General features: G+C 38.5%; 1 protein-coding gene across 18 annotated transcripts in view; it reads left to right on the top strand.

Annotated features, from left to right (window-relative positions):
• The window catches only part of gogo (thrombospondin-1 like protein golden goal), a 499,603-nt gene that overhangs the window by 459,777 nt on the left and 18,956 nt on the right, over nucleotides 1-20,870 (top strand). For all 18 annotated transcript variants that reach the window (XM_074124386.1, XM_074124324.1, XM_074124391.1 and 15 more), the window contains 3 exons: nucleotides 5,422-5,640; nucleotides 11,323-11,484; nucleotides 13,791-14,142. In XM_074124386.1, coding sequence (XP_073980487.1) covers nucleotides 5,422-5,640; nucleotides 11,323-11,484; nucleotides 13,791-14,142 — 733 coding nt within the window. The remainder of the gene's footprint in view (nucleotides 1-5,421; nucleotides 5,641-11,322; nucleotides 11,485-13,790; nucleotides 14,143-20,870) is intronic.

The raw sequence follows: 20,870 nt of genomic DNA, 5'->3' as shown, positions 1-20,870 counted from the left end.
CTCAACGCTTGTCCCAGCGACCTTTTATCACATTCCTAACCTTCCTTACAACCTCCAGAGAGTTTCCAGCATTGGCTGGGCCTCTCTCAACATGCCTCCTCGATTGTGGCGCTAGATCCACCAGGATTCTGCAAACAATCTGTGCTCAACTCGATATAGACCACAATTACTGATGTATATTAAAACTGTCCGGTAGGACAGTTGTATAAGGGTTGATCGTCAAAAACTGCACGAAAAAGCGTAACGTTGAAAAACATCCAACTTTGACAATTTTTTTCTCTTTTTCTATAAAAGATAAAATTCCCAAATTTTCTTTAAATTATAGGGCAAACCCTCCTTTATCACTGTATTTGTTTTGTAACGACCCAGATTTAATAGGTTTCGAGAAAAAAGTTGCCGAAAATGAGCAAAAACGGCTTTTTCAAAAAATGTTCTTGTTCTTGTTCTTGTTCTTGTTCTTCTTGTTCTTGTTACCTTTTTTGTAAACAACGTAGCGCCTAAACGCGTGAACCGATTTTCATGAATGAGGTGTCATTCGATTCGAAATTTTATGTAGATGTGCCTTTTGGGGGTCTCGATCCTATACATGGAATGGGAGAGGAGTTAGCCCCCTTTATGCAAGGCCCCCTCCAAAATTATTATTACTAATTACTCTGTAAATCTTGGCCCGATTTTGATAAAATTTGGTAGGATGATAGGGTTAGGGTTCCCCTACGTAACATTAAAGCGGCGATCAGCTCTTACACTTGTTAAGAGGAAGTATAGCAATCGTTTCAAATTATCGACACGTGAACCGACCGAAGTGTCATTCGAATCGAAATTTTGTACAGATTTGCACTTTAAAAGTCTCGACGCCGTGCCTCATAAGGAGGGGAGTTCGCCCCACCCAAATAAGGCCCTTTCTAAAACTATTATTACCAATATTTCTATAACGCTTAGTACGATTTTGATAAAATTCAGCTCGAATAAGTGGTTAAAGCTCCTCTACGTTGCTGATGCTCTTGCACCTACTAAGAGGAAGTACTGCAATCGTTTAAATTATCAATGAGTGAACCGATTTAAATCAATGAATTGTCGTTCGATTAAAAAATCTTTGCCTCTTTGCCTTTTAGGGAGAAGTACTGCAATCGTAGTTTATTTTTCTTACTCCTCTTAAAAGGAAGTACTGAAATCGTAGTTTAATTTTGCTATTTACGTACAAATACCTTCCTATGTTATTCAAAACGCTTTTTCAAAAACATTGTTATTGGGGATGGTTTGGGGGACCGCAACTATAATCATTCTTTAAAAAGATCTCTCCAGTGGTAGTTACGGTTCCGACTTAACACCTTATCAGGTTATAATTATAGAATTGCTTATTCCAAATTTTAAAAAAATCTGTAAAGCAGATATGTAACTTTGTAAAATAGACAAAAAGGAAAATCTATCCAAAAGGTACAAAAATCTCCTTAACAAAAACTTACAGTTTAAAATGTTAAGTATAAGGGTTGATTAAACGCCAAAAGGTACACAAATCAGCAAGTACCCAACATTTCATTAATACTTCATTAATATTTAAGTAATTCTACTGCATTAATTTTCATTAATAAGTTATTTTTTAGAATTTATTAGATGTCACAGACCCTTATGCTGGCCACTTCATTTATAATATTTTTTTGTTATAATTATGATAAATCACACATACGTACATGCATGTTAAAGTAGAAAAAGACAAAGTTAGAGTAGGCTACTGTCTTGAATTCGTCTTACCGAAATATTCGAGAGCACAAATAACACACAGTTATAACAAGTAGATTATTCAACAACAATTATTGATTTCTCGATTGTAATTTAATTTAGTCCCCCTAATTTTACTTATAGTAAAATACTGGAATAATTAGCTGTCCTAAAAATATGCATATCTTATTTACTTTATATTACATATATACAACATTGTGGGATGAATACCTAGATTGAGAATGTAATTGAAGAAAACTATGTTACTTGCGGTAAAGCCAGATAATTATTATAAACGTTTGACTACTTCATAAAATAACAATTACTTTAATCGAAGGATGAACTTAAACCGACGATTTTTGAAAATCATTGATGTATGTTGGTGAAGTTTCTTTTAAAAGAAAGTTTTGAATTTTTTAGCCTCATAATTTTTTTTTATTTTTTGTAACGTTTTTCTTTTTAACCTGTAATTAATAGTTTCATTATTATAGATAACTAGTTATTACAGTCAATCTACAGTGCTACTTGAACATATATTTTGTAGACGAAAATGGCCAGCATAAGGGTCTGTGACATCTAATAAATTCTAAAAAATAACTTATTAATGAAAATTAATGCAGTAGAATTACTTAACTATTAATGAGGTATAAATGAAATGTTGGGTACTCGCTGATTTGTGTACCTTTTGGCGTTTAATCAACCCTTATACTTAACATTTTAAACTGTAAGTTTTTGTTAAGGAGTATCTACAGGTTGTAAATAAATAGAAAAAATAAATAAAATAAAGTGGACAAAATGTATTTTAGAACGTAGTGAAGAATGTCTTGTTATTGAATTACCACATTTTTTGTACGTATGGGACTCAAAACTTATTTTTAGGGCGAAATTGAGTCATTTGACTCTGGATCGCAGTACTTTCTGTTAATAAAGTGAGAGAAAATAAAAAACTGTGACTTGTGGTGAGAAATAGTGGTAAATGAAAATCGATAAGCATTTAGTTCAATAGAAAGAATGAGGAAAATTTGTAAAGTTAACGTTGTCGTAACTGTTAAATTAAATCCGGAAAAAGAGTGAATTTTCCGGTTGGGATTCTTTCGAAAGTCCATTTAGTGTAATTTGTCAGAAATGGGCGTTAGACGGCCAAGCACAGGAACTCTGTGGGTGTGGGCAGATTTGCAAGAACGCTTAGGAAGAGGAGGGTGGTTCAAGCTCGAGGTTCTCAAATCGATATACAGCCTCTCTTGAAAAGCAAATCATTGCAAACATCTAGTGACACTTTTTTTAGGCCGGCTGGCTCAATTTAAGAAGATCCTGCCCACATCCTCATAGCTGAACTCGAAGGAGACTCACCGCCTCCTCACCATCTTTTGGCAAGCTTTGGACTCTTCCCCCAACCCCTAATCATGGTTTTTTGCTGGAAGTGGGTAAAGTTTATACTACCACTAGTATCTACATAGTCTTCTAAACTGTTCTTGGAGTCTGTGCTGCACGCTGTCCTCTGGCGGCAAGCAGATTACAACGTCACGGTGTTCTTACCGCCAGCTTCTGTCCTTCTCCTGCCTACAGTAGGCTCTCCACGAGCCTAGTCAATGCTGTAGAGCAATTTGCATCCTGCGTTCATTCCAGGAGAATCCAAACTCACTGTGTCCCTAGTCCTTCTTCCAGACATAAAACAGCCCTCTTCTTCCACCGCTCCTGGCTGTGTTACAAGATTAATGTTGTTCAAGGGGATCTATGCTCGCCCTTTAGGATGGTAATTTAATCTTTATAACAGTGGATTTTTCCCCCTAAAAGGAAATAGGAGCGATTTTCATTTTCATTTTCTCTTATCCCCCTCCTGCAAGAGAAACTGTAAAACATTGTTACCCAATTTCGATCCCTAGATTCCCCAGAGAATCCCCTGGGATTTGATGCCCTCTGTGAACGAAAAAAACATCTTTCCTCTTACTACTATAATAATTTGATAATCTGTACATGACCATTCAATTCTATTAATACAAAGGCGCCACGATTGTCGCGCGGTTAGAGGCTAGACCCGCAAAGCTAAGATGTATTGCGGTACTAGGCTATACCTTTAATGGTTAATATGTGAAATTTGCAGTAAAGTATGTTTGCTATTCGCCTCCGTATACGACACCTAATTTGGTAGTTGGACATTAAGCTCCTCCTGAAAAAATAGACAATTACTTTACTTCTTTATTAACACAAAGTTACAATAAACTAAAATTTTCCAATCTCATTTGATTGGGTACCCCTTTCGGAAACTGCGTTCAAAATACCCCCACCCCACCACCGGAAGTACAATTTTATTAAAAGCATTTTCCAGTTTTTGAGATTTTCTCAAAAATGACGTCACCAAATTTCCAAAGCTATGTAATCCAATCACTAGTTCCAAAAGAGCGTTTTGTGTCTTGGTTTTTTTTAACGCCTATGTTGCTGGAAGCTTCGTTTCATATCAAATACTAAACAAAGCAACGTATTGTGGTCGTTGATAGTTGATTCGAAAAAAAATTTGAAGTTTCGAAGAGATTTGAGAGAAAATTCAAAGTTCGTGTTCATGCCAGATTCTGTTTGATTCGGCATTCAAATTGGTTTCATTGGCCGAAGAAGAGCAGTTAATTCAGTTACCAAAATTACCACCAATAGGAGAGCCACAACATCACTGTAATGTTGATAGTTATTGCAGAGTTGCAGTAGTCATGCTGTTGACAGTAACTCCACTATGAAGAAGCCATTGTGTTGTTCAACACAGCTAAACAATACATTCAGTCCTGCCAACAGTATCCTGTTAAAAACATTTCCTGAAACAGTACGCCTACAGTAGGCGTGTCCAATAGCTTGGCTTGGTGAGGTTGGCAGAACTGGCGCTCATTCAGTTTTATTACAATGTATTTTTTTTTTTTACAGGTATATTCATAACTTCATGCAAGTTTTTATGGGAGCCCCTCCCCGATATGTCTATATTCTGGTGACTTCGTAGTCGTTGGTAATAAGGAAATATTGTTATTGCTTCAAATTTTAGGGATTGAATTGTCTTAAGCGGGTTAAACGAAGCAACGAGTCCAAATTTAGTTTCCAATTTGTGGTTAAATGGTCCGGAAGTAGATACCCTTGCTACGATTAAGTTTTTCTCTCTTCATTTCCGTCACTTTGACGGTGTGGTAGTAAGTAGTGCCTAGATTAGACCGGCTAGTATGCGCTGCTTGTACCTAAGTTTGGGCTGATGTGGAGAAGTCCTGGAAGCGAAGGCTTTCTTCCGGCTAAACCTGGCCTTTTTTGCCTTCTTATAGGGCACGATAGATTTATGAAACATTACAGCTGCAGGCAGGGTCCATTGCCTGTGGAGACTTGCCTGGAGAAGAGACTGGTATGATAGCTGGACCTTTTAAAACTTCTACGCCGTGTTGCGATAATAGTAAGTAGACTTTGTGGGAAAAGCATTATTAGTGGAAATCAAGATCTCTGCTTCAAAGCGGAGCTTCAAACATCTCTGAAGATGGATGGAAATTCGATACTGGTCAGAAATAAGAGAAAAAAAAGCCTGATAAATAAACTGAAATTCACAAATGAATAAAAGCAATGATTGCCTTCACTTTTTTGAACCATAAATGATTAAAAATATAACTTTAGTCACTACTTTCAATAGAATAATGTTCTCATTGTTACACTTTGCAGTATAATCGTATATATTCACTTATTTTCCAGATAGTAGAGCTGGACGTAAGATGGCCCATGGCGAGCTTAAGTCTGGAACCGGCCGAAATACAAACCTATCCTGAGGCACTGATCGCAGCCACTTTAAGGTTCCAGACCACCTTCTGTGAGCCGGTCGTCAACTCCCTAGAACCGGAAACATGGTTAAATCTACTCTACTGTGGCCATTCGCCATTGCAGTGTACCTTCTCAAATAATACCCATAAACAGGTAAAGAATTTTATCCAATGGCCTGATTTTGTTGATCGATTTATTGTGTCTGTTGCAACCTCTTACTTTGTATTTGAGGAAGTATAGTAATCCTGCAGATTTCCTGTTTTCCTGTTATCACCAGAAATGTACGTTAAAAATTCGAAAGTATGTGGAGTTTGCTGTCAGTTTAAAAACGGAAAATAGGTTCAACTTTTTGACTTGGAGCTTGACCAAGCGGAATCTGCAAAGCTAAGATTATATTGCGGTACTAGACTATATTCCCAATGGTTAATATGAGAAATTTATAGTAAAGCTAGTCGCCACGGTAGCCGAGCGGTTAGAGGCTAGACCCGCAAAGCTAAGATGTATTGCGGTACTAGGCTATATTCCCAGTCTATACCTTTAACGGTTAATATGAGAAATTTATAGTAAAATATGTTTGCTAGTCGCCACGGTAGCCGAGCGGTTGGAGGCTAGACCCGCAATGCTAAAGTGTATTGCGGCACTAGGCTATATTCCCAGTCTATACCTTTAATGGTTAATATGAGAAATTTACAGTAAAGTATGTTTGTTAGTCGCCACGGTAGCCGAGCGGTTAGATGCTAGACCCGCACAGCTAAGATGTATTGCGGTACTAGGCTATATTCCCAGTCTATACTTTTAATGGTTAATATGAGAAATTTATAATAAAATATGTTTGCTAGTCGCCTTCGTCCACGCGCACCTAATTTGTTAGTTGGTTGTAAAGTCTGCCTGACAAAATAGGCAATTACTTTACTTTACTAATTTGTTTTAAGAAATCCGTTTTGGACATTATGAGGAGTGTTAAAATGTTCTTGTAAGTCAACAAATCTTAAGTCATGGAGTTTGGTCTGTGCCTTCGTATGGTGCAGACGTTTTTCTCTTAGCTCTGATTAGAATGTAAATTTAGAGGGTTTTTCTGACAGTTTGAAGTGGGAACCTACATTCGAAATAAGTTTTGAATCCTAAGAGAAGATTGGTATGAGTGTGTAACCTCCAGATATTTTTGCAATATTATTGTTGGTGAATAATTGTACACGAAGAATATCGTTGCTTCCACCATCTTGGTAGCGGTGGGAGGAGGGTATCTTGCGTCACGGCCTGCGCCGTCTTCACAATGAATCAAAATTGATCTCTTCTTTCTAAAGAATTCTGTCTTCTTCTTTTTCTTTTTTAATTCAATTATGGGCCCACTTTGCCGGGAATAGCAAGGGCCCACTTTGCCGGGAATAGCAAGGGCCCACTTTGCCGGGAATAGCAAGGGCCCACTTTGCCGGGAATAGCAAGGGCCCACTTTGCCGGGAATAGCAAGGGCCCACTTCAACTTTCTTTAATAGCCTGGCGTTCTCAGCCTCTGTCTGGGCGAGACCTCCGTTTAATTTTATTACTTAAAATGAAGAGACAAAATAGAAGGAGAAGAGAATGGAGGGAGAGAATTCTCTTTTTAAAAAAAAAGAAAGAAGAAGAATAAATATCGACTCTTTATGTAGCGTTACTCTACTTTAAAAGGGCCACCAATGGACTACCCAGGCTTCAATGTTGTCCATTAAATGTAGCTCACAATTTCTTCCACTAATTTGACTTTTTAAATACATCAACAGAGCTCAAGCCTGAGACCAACTCATACGACTATCTCTTACTTCTTAGTCTTACAACGGAAGTTCTCAGCAACTTGTGGCAACATATTTACTCCAGCAATAAATTGATGATAAAAATCGAAAGAAAATTTGCGGTAAAATTGAATTCAGCAATATTTAAGTCTCGTAGATGATGACTCTAAAGCACTGTGCACAAGCGCTGCATGCCGCTACATTTCCGGAGCCGGATATTGTTAAACAGATTTCAAAACAAGAGGGAGCGTTGTAAAACATTATTAGCTCTTTAATCCCATCTTTCCCAGTGTGAGTTTTACGATCGTTTGTCGCATTTTTCTCAAGATTTCGCCGGAAATCGTACCTAGTGAATTGGCTTCCTCATTCTTACCCGTTAAGTTCGTTCGGATGGGCGTACGCAAAACGAAATACTGTTTAGATAGTGGCCGTGTCTTTTGACGGATTCTTTGGCCAGGAAGTTATGGTATATTTTTTTGGGGGGACAGGATCTGGATCTTTTTTTTTTTTTTGTTTGAATTGCTGGTGTTTATCTCTGGTAATTAAGGACTTGGATTGTTCCTGTCCATTCCAGACTGGATAGATGACTGCAACTGAACAAGTTCAGTTTGGCGTGCTGAAACAAACTTTCACTTGCCGCGCTCGGCAGGGTAATCACAAGTCTGAAAACATCTTAATTTTGATGTGCAAAAGAAATCTATAATTGCCAAACTGCAAGTGGTCGGCACAATGGCTTTTTCTCTTCAGAGTGTAGAATGAGTTAACCTTGAGTCTCGATGCCGACTACATCATAAAGCGAAGATAACTCCAGCCACTTCTTATCCTGTTTGACTGCATTGTGTTGCTAGGCTACGTACGCATTTTGGAACCCAGATCCTATCGCAAAAATGACCCGTGCTAATTCCTACAAGGAGGGAAAACTTTACATACTAGACATCCAGCGAGGAGTCCAGTAAACCTCTTTGGCTGCAATGTCATGGGAAACAGGACTTGTCCCTTGTTTATCAATCCAATCTCTACCAGGAGCTCCTTTCTTGGAACTTTCTCAAACACTGATACTTCAGGATTAGAGCCAGGATGTTACCTAACAGCAGTGTAAGAGCTTCTCTCAAATGAGTTATTATTTAACTGTTAATAAAAAGGAAGAAAAAGTTGCCTAGAGTGAGTCCCGGAGTTTAGCATTCACTTCCCGTTGCTTGGGCCGGGCAAATAGGATACGATGAATTATTTATAGCCGCTGACAGGTTTGAGAAGGGTTCTGGCTCCAGTTCACTTGTAGACTCCAGCACTGTTACCTCGCAGCTACAAAATGCTGCTATTATTACTTCCATATATATGCAGCCTTCCTAGACTCCGGTGTTTTCCATATCGTGGCCAGTAACTGTTACTCCTTCTCACTACAAGAATACAATTTCCCATCTCGCTAACACTTTTCTTCTTTTTTGTATTCTTTATCCCTCTGCAGGAAGAAATAAAATGACCCTTCTGAACAATTTACTTTTACCCCATTCGTATTTGGTCTAAGAACTTTGAAATCTATGTTGAAATGCAGTTTCCAGGTAAATTGGTAACCAAAGTTTGCAACTTAAGAAATTATATATTTATATTTAGAAAATGAGGCGGTTGATGGAAAAATTATTGGGAAATAATTTATCCGAGAGCTTTCGATTGATTTGATTGATCACAATCACGAGAATAACTTTCTTTCAAAGAACACACACAGAGAGAGACAATAACAATTTGATCAATGGATGAGTCATTGAAGGCCCCACGTCAACACAGTAGAACCACTGGCTTACTACGGAACACTTGTTGATTTAGGCCAATAATCCGGAAACAGGAGGGGGGCTGGAATGGAGAGAGGGAAGTGTTAATGATGATAAAGTAATTGCCCCTTCCCTTCACTAGGGGTCACTTCTTCAATAAATAATCTGATTATAACTTCCGCCAGCGTGGTGCATTCCTCACGCCTTGCTCGTACTCCTGTTCAGGTCTGCAGCTTTAGCATTTCAGAAGATACGGTACCTAAGGAACATCATTCTTTCAAAAATTACCATCGAATTTCTTTTAATACTTGACCCTGACGTAGTTACTATTAATAAGCGCTGTTTGTACACTCGCACGACACTAACACTCAGTTACTTTTTATAGGGCAAAACTTGAAATTGATGTGTCGGGTGGTATTACTGGGCATTTAATTTTAATTGTAACGATGGTTTTTTGGTTTATTTCCACCGTTGTTCATGGATGATTTTTGGGGAATATCGAGGTGCGGTCAAAAATAAATACAACTTTTGTTGCTTTATACTAACGTTTCGGTAATTTTTACTACCTTCTTCAGGGTCTGTACAAAAGGAATATTACACTAATATAGATATAACTTGAAGACCATAAAAAATAAATAAAAAATATTTCTAAAACATAAAATTAAATAGATAAATAAATATAATAAGTATTTGGAATGACTTACATTATACAAAAGTTTGTGAAGTTTAATGTAACCTGAAATTGTATTAAATGGCAGGTTATATATAGATAGATTGGGTTCACTGTAGGTCAGCTTGACTTGAGAGGTATGCTGAGGTTGTAGTTCGTTGTTGATAATCTATAATTTAACAAGAAACTAAAAATCCAACGCCAGCAACAGTGTTGCTAGTATTAGACACAAGAACAAGAAAATGGCCGCAGCTGAACAGCTGGTAGGAGAGCGAGAAAAAAAAAGGTTGATGAAGAACCATCAGGGTGTAGAGTGTTGTGATTGGACGATACAAGTGTCAAGATACTGCTGCCCACCTCGCTTACAAAATGAAAGAGAGGGAGAAGTATGAGAGAAAAAAAAGTTTTAGTTAAGAGTGAACGATGCTTGAGTAATGTGGACAAGTGGGTTGGCAACAGTGTCTATCTCTCTAGTTCAGATGGCCTTGCCCAAAAAGGCGGGAGGGGGAAGAAAGAGTAGGAAAGAAAGGCGGGAGAAAGAAGGTTGAAGAATGTTACCCATTCACAGCTGATCAGGCAGTATCATTTCTAGTTGATGACCGAGGTGGGAGTAAATGAGGTAGTGGGGATGACTATTCCCAACTCCACACCACTCCAGCCAGCCAGCCGTCCGGGCTGAACTGTTAATTGAACTATAATTGAGTTCAGAATATCTCTGAAGAACCCCCTCCTATAATTCCGCCGGTAGTGAGTTATTTCCCACGTCATTCAGTTTGATTACCTACTGATGTTTTTTGCGACAAGCTAGGTACAGTTTTGCTGTCTGTAATACCCTGGAGGTTATCATGCGCAATTTAATTTTTGAAAATTAGTCTTTCTAGCTTTTCTTACGCGAATGCTGGAAAAATGAAACTTTATCGATTTATTTATATTGATGAACTGATGCTGCTTACAAAGATTGACTAACAAAATAAATATCTGGAATATGGTGCCGTCATAAGAAACGTCCTGCATTTAGACGAACGAATATCCGTCAAAGACGGTTAACAGCTTAAAAGGAGTCTATTGCTTCATTTTAACTAAGTCAAGAAATTGGCGTCCGAACTTAAGTTTGATCGTCCTTTTCTTTAAGATGGAGGGACTAAAAAACTGCTCCTGAAAACTTCGAAAATTTACCCAATCTGTGCTTAAAGATACGACGATGTAGCTGACACTGTATAAAAGAAAAATTAAGAGTTCCTGAATTTTACATCAAGAACTAATGCGAGCAAACTTTATGCTAAATTGGTATCGCATTGATTCAAACTATAAGTAAATGGAGCATGTTAATGGCTCAAAGTCACGCACGGTCTTAGCTTGCATTCATGCAAAGCGTGCTCGTTTTTTTTGGCAAATTACAAGTTATTTCCTGTTGTAGCAGGATTGTTGATGATGCCAAGAGTTGAGCAGATCGAAGATTGGGTACAGTTATATCCGGCAGAATATTAGGTGTTTTTAAAGAACTGAAAGGAACTGAAGGCATTTGAAAGGATCATTCTAAGCAAAACGGAAGCTTCTTTTCAGTATTCTGTACACCTATCTTAAAAACTATCTCTTCTATATGTGTTGATCAGGTGAATATTTCTGTTTCCAGCTGCTGTACAGTGAACAGATCCGTGGATATCCCCTGTTACGTGTGATCTCGTTGAACTGCGAACTGTTCGGCATGGCAGGACATTATGCTTTGGCACTTCGGCCCAGCATCCAAGATCCAGGCGAGCCTATCGCGTCCACTTCGACAAATAAAACGCTGAAGGTAAGCTAGTTATTACTTAATATTGGGGGTATTAGTACTATACGATCAAAAATAGACCTCTAGCACTAAATCTCACTGGTGCCAAGTGAGTTCAATCATTTCAGAGTATCTTTAGGTAATGAAATAACTAACCCAATATTGTCAGGAAAGTTCTAGCAGAAGCTGAAAGCCGGATCTCTGGATAACCTTAGGAGGAAATCCGGTACTCTGCGAGCCCCCTCAACTTCCGCGTGAAAAACTTTGAAAACTAACAATTCATTTCAACTGGGGTGGGGGGGAGTTAAAACTTAAAGATCAGTGGTAGAAATAATTAAATGCGGAATTTGAGACTCACACATTCAGACCTCAAAATTGTATTTTCCTTGTAGTAGCTCAATTTCTATCAAAGTAATCTCGAGATAGAAACAGTTAAAGACAGTAAGAAGCAATTTCTCAATACTAACCTGCTCCACCATAACCTCGCCAGCTTTGTAATCTCCATTCTCATTGAAGTCATGATTCCCCGCGCACTCCACGCCAGCTGATTGCTTTAATACCAGATGATAGCCTTTAGTAGGATTCCTCCAGACAATGTTTCCCCTCCTTTATCATTGATATCGTTATTTTGGACTCCAGGTACACTGAAATCTTTAATTATTAACAGTTATTAGGTCAACATAAATCCGCCCGAGTTAATGTTATCATTATTATTACTATTTCTCCTTTCAATCTCTTCTTCCGCCATTTTTCATTGAAATGATTTATAATTTAATTGGCCTTCATTAAATATTCATTCTTACATCCCACACCCTTGCTGGTATTCTCATGGAATTATCAGCGCTCGTCAAGAATCCAGGGACTCGACTTCATTTAGTCGCTAGATTAGCCTTTTTAACTTTTATTTCCGCTTTAATATTCCTTAGCCCCTTTTCACAGAAACGAAATTAAAAGAGGTGCTGAAAGGCACTGCGCTCTCAATGGCGCCGTACAATGAGCTGTATGAAAGCTGAAATTAAGAGACAAAAATAGAAAGGAAGTTAATGAAATATAAAAGATGATTTTTTTATTCTGTACTTCCTGTTTGCATTTTTAAAGACCTTTTTTTTTTGTCGTTAATTGGAGATCATCACCGGAGGTAGAAGGCTCCAACGAAGAGAAAATCTGGCAGCTGGAATCGAACCCGAGATGAACGTTTAATTTTTGGTTTACTTTCCCACAAAAGTTAATCGTGCTGATTTTGAATTGCCTCCGGAAACCTACTTTTTGTGGGCCCCCTTCAGGGGGAAAAAAATTTAATATTTATACAAGTGTGTATGCGCATAGCTATTTGTTAATCATGTGAGAGATCGATAATTACACATCATCAAAAATTTGTCGATAGTAGAAATAGGATACTTGTAAAGATCCTGACAATTAGCTTTTCGATAAAAACGCCAACCGGAAGTAAAAAAAATTTACTTAAGGTCCAAATATTTTTTTTTGTAATCTTGGACTAGACTGTACTTGAACGTCATTTGATATCTGACGTAATTTATTCAACCTACACAATCAAGAATACTTAAAAAAAAAAAAAAAAAACTATTAAAAACAACAGAGGGCCAAATAAACAGAGCGAGCTGACGTCATACAGTGAGTTTACAAAAATATATGTTGGCTACAATGGCTTCACAGTTGTGGTGGGGGGCACCAAGAAACAACGAAACAAAAAATACGTCACAGCAACCAACTGGTCGACCTCTCTCTTTGACTAGAATTTATTTTGTTTCATTAAATTTTGTTCGCTTTTAAAGTTCAGAGTTCAAAATGTCTAACGGGGGGGCCGCTTTTTTATATCTTTCTCCCCACCCCCATTACCAACGGTCAGGCGGAAATAAATATCGGAGCGGAACTTTCCCAGGACTGTCTCGCACATTGTTGTTATACATGGGGCAAAGTTCTTTAAGAGCAGAACAACAGAAACATGAAGACTTCCTAAACCGGGATTGCTGAGTGGAAACAAAGAGAGTCATTCTCAGAACATCTGGGGAAGGGTGCACTCAGTCAGAGAGCCTAGCTCAGTAATTTACACAAAATATGTAACCATAGGATCAAAACTCGCTCAAGAAGGCAGCAGCAACAGGCTGCCATCAAAGACACGAGAGGACGTAGCCTCCAACGTCAAATTCACCTTCTTTCACTTTGTTTCAGGAGAGAACCGGCTGTTGAGAGAGCTTAAAGTTTAGTGGATGGACAAAACTGGATTTTCAGGACCTGAGACCATAAAATCTGATCATCAGCTGGTCCATTTCCTCTAAACGTTAATGAAGATGTTTGCTTTGTTTTTCCAGGCAATCTGGAGCGAGAAGTTCGTATTCAACGTGCACGCCCGCAGTATATTCCCCTGCGACGGACATTCCGGCATTTCGGTGCTGTTCCAGTATCCCAGCTGTATCCTGCCGCAAGGCGACCGAGTGCGTCTGTTCTCCCGTCTGCGAGCCGACGTGTCCGCATTGGCTCCACCTTCCAGTCTCCACTATGTCAGCGAACAGAGAGTGCTCCGTGGAAGACACTCTTTGCGCTTTGATTGTTCTCTATTCTCCGAGAAATATGTGGAGTATTGTTTTGTTTACGTCAGCCAGTCGGTGACTGGTGCGGTCAGTGATGTTCGCATGGACTGCGTACCCACGCTTCCGGTTTTAGGTGAGTAGCTTCTTACTTCCTATTCTTTCTATTGTTACTTCCTGTTGCGAGTTTCGATTCTTGAGTTATAGTGACCAGAGAGAGCGGCTACAATATCCCTTAAGGGCAACGAAAACAATGACATCACTACAGAAACTAATTGTGTACATATCAGAATTAACTTTAGCGGTTTCTGGAACAAATTGATGCTGTGAATATCAGTGAATCGTCCGCATAGAGGCTAAATATGCAATTCTTGGTAGAGATAGGAATATTGCTAAACAGAGAAGGCAAGGAAGAACAGTCACTTTAAACACCTTTCCGGATTCAGGAGAGCGCAAAAGGAACAGTTCCGGTCCCAACTCAATACTGACAATATGCACGATCTCCCTTCTCTTGCGTGAGTAAATAAATAACTCACCAATGGGAGAGATTCCATAAAATTGCCATTTTACTTAACTTCTATTGTTAGCAGTGATGTTTAAAAAAGAGAAGTTTTTTAATTTATTTTTGCAATTTAATTCCAACGCGAAACAGAAACAATTTTTATTCCCTATAATACTACAGGAGCTTTGGGAATAAATTGAGGGATACGTGCGTATGCGGTGAGGCAGTGAAGCACTGTGCGTCAGGGATGGGGCGAAGTTAATCCATTAAGAGGTGAGAGATTTTTGGCCGTAAACAGGTTACCAAGTTGGTAGGCGTGGTGGTGGAAGTTTAGCGCGGGCGGGAGATGTCCACCAGTACGCGCGGGAAAGAATTGTGGTCGCGTGTTGGAGTGGGAGAGATTAGAGGTGGAACATGTTGAAATCCCCGTCGACTGACTCTATTCAGTTGGGTAAAGTTGCCAGTGTGTAACCGTGTCTGGATCAGTGTTTAGTATTTCAGGCTGCAGATGGCGCTGATGGTACTAAGGCAACTTATTCGGGTGATAAAATGAAAAAAAAAAATATATGTACTACATCATTGGTACGCCATTCTCGATGAACTTTTTCCAGCACTCCAACTTTACCTTTCACTTTACTCGAGAATCGTCTCGTGGTCTCAACTTTGGTGCGATTTCTGCCACAAAACACCGTTGACACAGAAATGTCCAACTAAACTACCGTTAATTGTTGAGGAATTTCAGGACAAGAAACCTGTCCATGTAGAAATTGAAACCTCTCTATTTGGCAACCAACAGGAACATCCTCAACGTGGGGAAGTGGGGGAAAATCACTCAGACGACTTCCTCTTAGTACGATTCTTCAAAGATTTACTTCAGACTTCCAATGTTTATCCCTTCTTTGCCAAAAGTTCGCCTGGGCAGAATATTAGCCTAACAGAAGTACCGCTCCCCCATGCGAGGCTTTTCCGAGTAGTCTGTAATTGTCTAAGGCTGTGATTCTCAACCTTTTTGTTTTGTCGCGGTGGCACACTTTTAACAATTTCAAAATTTGGCGGCACACTAACAATAAGATTAGTTTAAAAGTATTTTACTTATTCATAATACACTGTGCAAAATAGTTCGTGTTTATTTTCAATATAAAATAATATAATATGTACTACAAAAAACAACAGTTTTATGTTTATTAAGGGATTAATTACAAGTTAATAATAATAATACTTTTAATGAGAAATTTGAGCTTGATGTTTTTTGATAATTTCGTTTTATATTTGGTGGTATAAATGATAATGCTACTCTCATATCGTCTTCTACATTTATAATATAATTTTTATTGTATGCATTTCTAAAATTTGGCGGCACACTTCTAAACTTTCGCTGCACAGTGGTTGAGAATCACTAGTCTAAGGCAGGGGTCGGCAACCCCTGAATAGAATAATTATATTAAAATAGAGTATGTAATATATAGGACTGCCGCCATTTTCATTCAAATACAGGTTTAGTTATTATTTATTTGTTTATTTACTTTGCAATATGTGAAAATAAATATATCAGAACATTTAAATGTTATTGAATATCATAAAATAATAATTTGTGAATACAAATGATCTACAGAGTTTGTTTACACTATCATCCTCGCGGCTCTTGGTAAGATTTATTAAAAGTATTTAAGGAGAAAATGGCTCTCTTCTTAAAATAGGTTGCCGACCGCTGGTCTAAGGAATCGCCAAAGAATTGTTTTAAGAACTTAGCCACAACTTGTGTTCCATCTACCACACTGATGTGTTTTTTAAATTGTGCCAGAGAACAGTCACCTAGCGTAGTTCATTGGAAGCTGCGGCTAGGATAGAATCATTTTTAACCGAAACTTATATTGATACTTTGACCCCAATGCTGGCTGGCCAATATGGTTATTTTTCCAACGAACTTCTGTTATAAAAAGGTGGCGTGTTTTTCTCATTTCCTAAGGTTTCATTCTATCGGATTTTCATCCATCTCTAGAAGGTAATTAATTCATCAGTTTCATTTAGAGAATTTACTTCCATCTGTATAATGCTTATGTCACACTCAATACGTACTCGCCATAGTAACAATGATTAGAGGATCCCAGAGCTCGTGTTATGTGATTGTTAGTACAGTTGTAAGTGACAGTGTTGACGCGCAAGGCTTGAAATGATGCTTGTTGACATTGGTAATGTTGTGAATAGGCTGTGTTTTGGCAACACTGTGTGTCCTGCTCAAATTCACTACAACAGCGCTATCTTTTACAATGTACACTATAGTTTATGCACAATAAACTAGATATGTTGGGTTGGCAGCGCTGATATTATTACCAGCTGAGTGGAAATGCTCTAGTACGACCTAGTTTAGGTTACAACCCCCAACACGTTGTACGTCTGATGTCCGTCAGTCTGTCGCTTACCACATCTAGAGTACCACTATATTCTCTTTGTATGTATCAGGCAACTAGTCACTCATCTATTTATTATTGTGGGTAATATGTATTATCTACTATGTTTGTGCTAAACTCAAGTTTTGAACTTGCAAATATAAGGTTATTAATTTTTCTTGCTTTTTCTTAGAAGCTATTTAGAGTTAAAAACTTTTTAAAATTCGCTTTTGATTCCTGTGAGTTATCGCGTGTAGCAATGAAAAGAGCAAGCTGAATCGACTGAGATGTCTGTAGGTTCCTTACTGTATGTGGACTCCTGTCCAACTGCCTTGCTCCAGAATCTCTTGGGATAGAAGGAGGTCCTGGTTAAAGTGGAAGGAAGAAGGCAAGGAAACCGAGGAAAGTGTGGGCGTTCAGGTGACGGTCTTCTAAAGCGCTATCATGGGTCTTTTATGTAATTTCAGGCTGGAGAGAATTACGATGCCGCTGCAGGGTTTTGAGCTGGATGTGGGTCCCTTGTTGTTCGTACTGTTGCTCGCTTAAATTTGCCACTCAAGGTATAACTCTATAACTCACTGAGCTAACATCCTCAACTACGAGACAATCACCGTCCGTTGTTAAATCTTACTTAACAACTTCAAAGCTCACAATAACTCTTCCCTCAAACAACATTACTCACTAGAAAGAAAAAAAGAGAAACCTTCCGAATAGCAGGTTATACTTTTATTAAAACAGTCAACAAGAAGAAAGGTTAGTTTATGGTCCCGCCCCAAAACAGTAGCTAAGTTAGATAAGGAATTAAAATGGGCGGGTATAACGTCAAGTAGTGCCTTGTTGTCACAACCACGACCAAAAGCTGTGTGCCATTCAGTCTGGCCAACTGTTATTATTATTTCCCTTTTTTACTACACCTCGCACGTACCCACATACACGCCGCGCGCGCTATACTGTCTTACAGTAAAAGTAATCCTATTACAGGACCACATTCTGGAATTACCTTCCTTTCTGCGTCTAACTGCACAACTAGTCGCCGCTCCCTAACTACTAGTCTACGGTTACCGTTCCCTTGGAAACCGTTGGCAATACTTCGTCCGGCCAGACCACTTTCCTCGCCCGACTATTTGCCACAAATAAATATTACACACACACGCACGCAATTGTCTCTACACAAACAAAAAGGGAAGTGTGGTTGTGAGGGCAAATATTGAAGTCCTTCCTTTTTATAGAATTATCTTTTAATAAAGTATTTTTCACTTTGGCCCTTTTCTACCGCTCAGTTCCTTCTGCTAATAACCTCGAAAATCACTTATTACAACAGATTTCGCTTTTCCCCATTTGATTGAAACACAAATCATTTGTGACTACTCTCATGGCCCTCCCTAGTAAAGGTGGTAAAACTGTACAATTTTCGGAAATGGCCACCGTGCCTAAAGTATCTCCTCTTCTAAAATGAGATTTTTCACATGAAAAAAAATTAGATACAAAAGATATCGCCTGAATTACGTATAAAGAAATCACGCTGAAAACAAATTGAACCGCTCGGAAAATTCCAACTCATCAACTTTATGGGTACGACAGGTTAGTACAAGCTCGGGGAAATCTATTAAAGAAAATGGTAATCGCGATTGACCCAGTTGTTACCGGAAACCCAATTTGTGAAACAGATGCTGCGATTTGCCCATCTAGACAACCAATAAACCGTCTTCTGCAGCCTAGTGGACTCCATTTAGCGACATAATCTAAAGGAAATTCTATTTCTTGAGTTCCATTTCAAGTTCCTATAACTCAATCGCAAAACGCCATCCTCTAAGAAGACCTTCTACCTTCTGCGTGACCTGGGTAAACCCTCCATTCATATTATTTATAAAATATTGCGGGCAATTCCAAAAGAAGAACTCTCAACAATGACAAAGTGAGTGTATAGAAGAGGAAAAACTCGGCCCACGGGAAGTGCAAGTTAAACCATGCGTAAAAGCAGGTGGCACTGACGGGGTCTCTAGAATGGAGCGCCTATCCCCGCCTATCTACTGCAGCGACTAAATCGCTTTTCAGCTTCCTTCCGATCTAAGCCAACCAATGAACAAAAACCGGAAGTGGATACTCACACGACTTTCTTCTAATACCAATTAAATTTTCTTGAAATTGAGACTTGTTCTAACCAAATTGTTGACTTCGATATTACTCAGATTATAAGTAAAGTAATCGTACATTTTTTGCAGGCGGGGCTTAACGTCCTGCAACCAATGAGGTGTAGTGGACGAGGGGGGCGGAAGCTCATACTTTGCTCTAAACAATTTTTTCTGACAAATAAAAAAGTAATCATACGCGGGATTCGATCTGGTGATCTTCCACATTGTTCATTTCTTTCCATTGGCAATTTGTAGTTAAGCTGTCAGCGTGAAGATGTTCATCTTCTGCCCTTAATAAATTCAATTCCGCTGTTCCGAACAGTTGCTGGAGGAAGGGGGATGATATGGAACAGGGGAAGGTTCCCCTACTCTCTCCGATTGCCTTTTATTTAATATACACGATTGATTTGGATGCTGTATTCAGGAAGTAAATATTGCTGGGTTAGCATAACCGGAAATCATCCTAGAAGAGGAACTTCAATACTACCCTACAAATTGTAACCTCAGCGAATAGGTGAATCACTGGATTATCGATGGGTTGAAAAAATAATTTATGAACAATTCTGTAAACACTTATATTAAATTAATTTAATTTATTAACATGTTTATTGAAGCAAAACATAATTAACATGACGAAACATCACAAATTATAGTACTTCCGGCAACAGAGTGTTAGAGAAAGTAAGTAAAGCGCAAAGAGAAAATAAAAACATGTGATTTTAGCTTAAAGCATAAAGCCCAAACGCTCTTTGTTTTAATAAGCACGTTCCTGGGGCCCTAAGGAATGGATATATCACAGCATTTTCATAAATAATAAAATACTTGGGAGTTCTGGAAACGCCCTATACAGGGGGAGTTGGAAGTAAGCATCTTCCAACTTTACTGGAATAGCTAATTCCACTTAGAAACAAAGTAGAACTTAACAACAAAGTACCTAATTTAATCAATCCGATCCAGTCTAATATAGGAAACCAAACTTGGCAGAATAATGAAGTCATCAGGACTTACTTGCCAGATTGAGGTTACTGTTTAGAGGTGGTGGGGGTAGCGGAGCTGCCTCCAATTTGGGGGTACGTGCTGCTGGAAGAAGGCTAGTTGCGCCCGCAGGATAGTCAGCCTAACTTAGTAATAGTGTGCCTGTTCTCTCTGGTACTCTGATATCGAAAATTGATTTAGAGAGCTGCCCTTTGGTCGGGTGGTTGAAGGAGGCTATGGCGCCCAACTACAACACCGGGAACGGCTAGACGAGAGAACCTTGTCTTCCTTTAAGTAATTGGCCCGCAACTGGAGTTCTTGGATTAGAAATGCATCTAATGTTCTCAAAGAAATCTCATAGTTTAATTGCATTCAATCAAATAATTAGTGCAATCAAATTGCATTTATAATTCATCATAGTGACGAACCGTGTTAACGAAACAATGGTTTGGCAAATTGGTCCATGTACTCGTATCTACACGTACATAGACATGGGTTTAACCTCTCAATCACCTGTTAGCTACATAATTACTCAATAACGTTCGGCCAATCAGTTTACATTAACAAACAATCCCTCTATTAGCATAACAACATGGCGGAGTTACTTCTCCAGACGCACATCTAAGCAGAACAGGATTTTTCCTTCTTTTCCCCTCAAATCCTACAAATCTACCCAATTTTCATTTTCCCTGAAGCATAAGAAACATAAACTAATAAATGTAATTACATTTGAATATGGAATTTCATCTACATTTTTTTAATGCATAATCCAATAATTTATCAAATACCTACGGGAGAAAAATCAGTAAAAAAAAATCTAGACGATTTTTTCATTTGAAATAATTAGTGTTAAATAATTTACCAATCA

Source organism: Rhodnius prolixus, unplaced genomic scaffold, assembly GCF_049639745.1.
Source record: "Rhodnius prolixus isolate KJV_2025 unplaced genomic scaffold, Rpr scaffold_1, whole genome shotgun sequence".
Classification (NCBI taxonomy): domain Eukaryota; kingdom Metazoa; phylum Arthropoda; class Insecta; order Hemiptera; family Reduviidae; genus Rhodnius; species Rhodnius prolixus.
The sequence above is the reverse complement of the archived record's forward strand: the minus strand, read 5'-3'. Positions and strand labels throughout refer to the sequence as shown.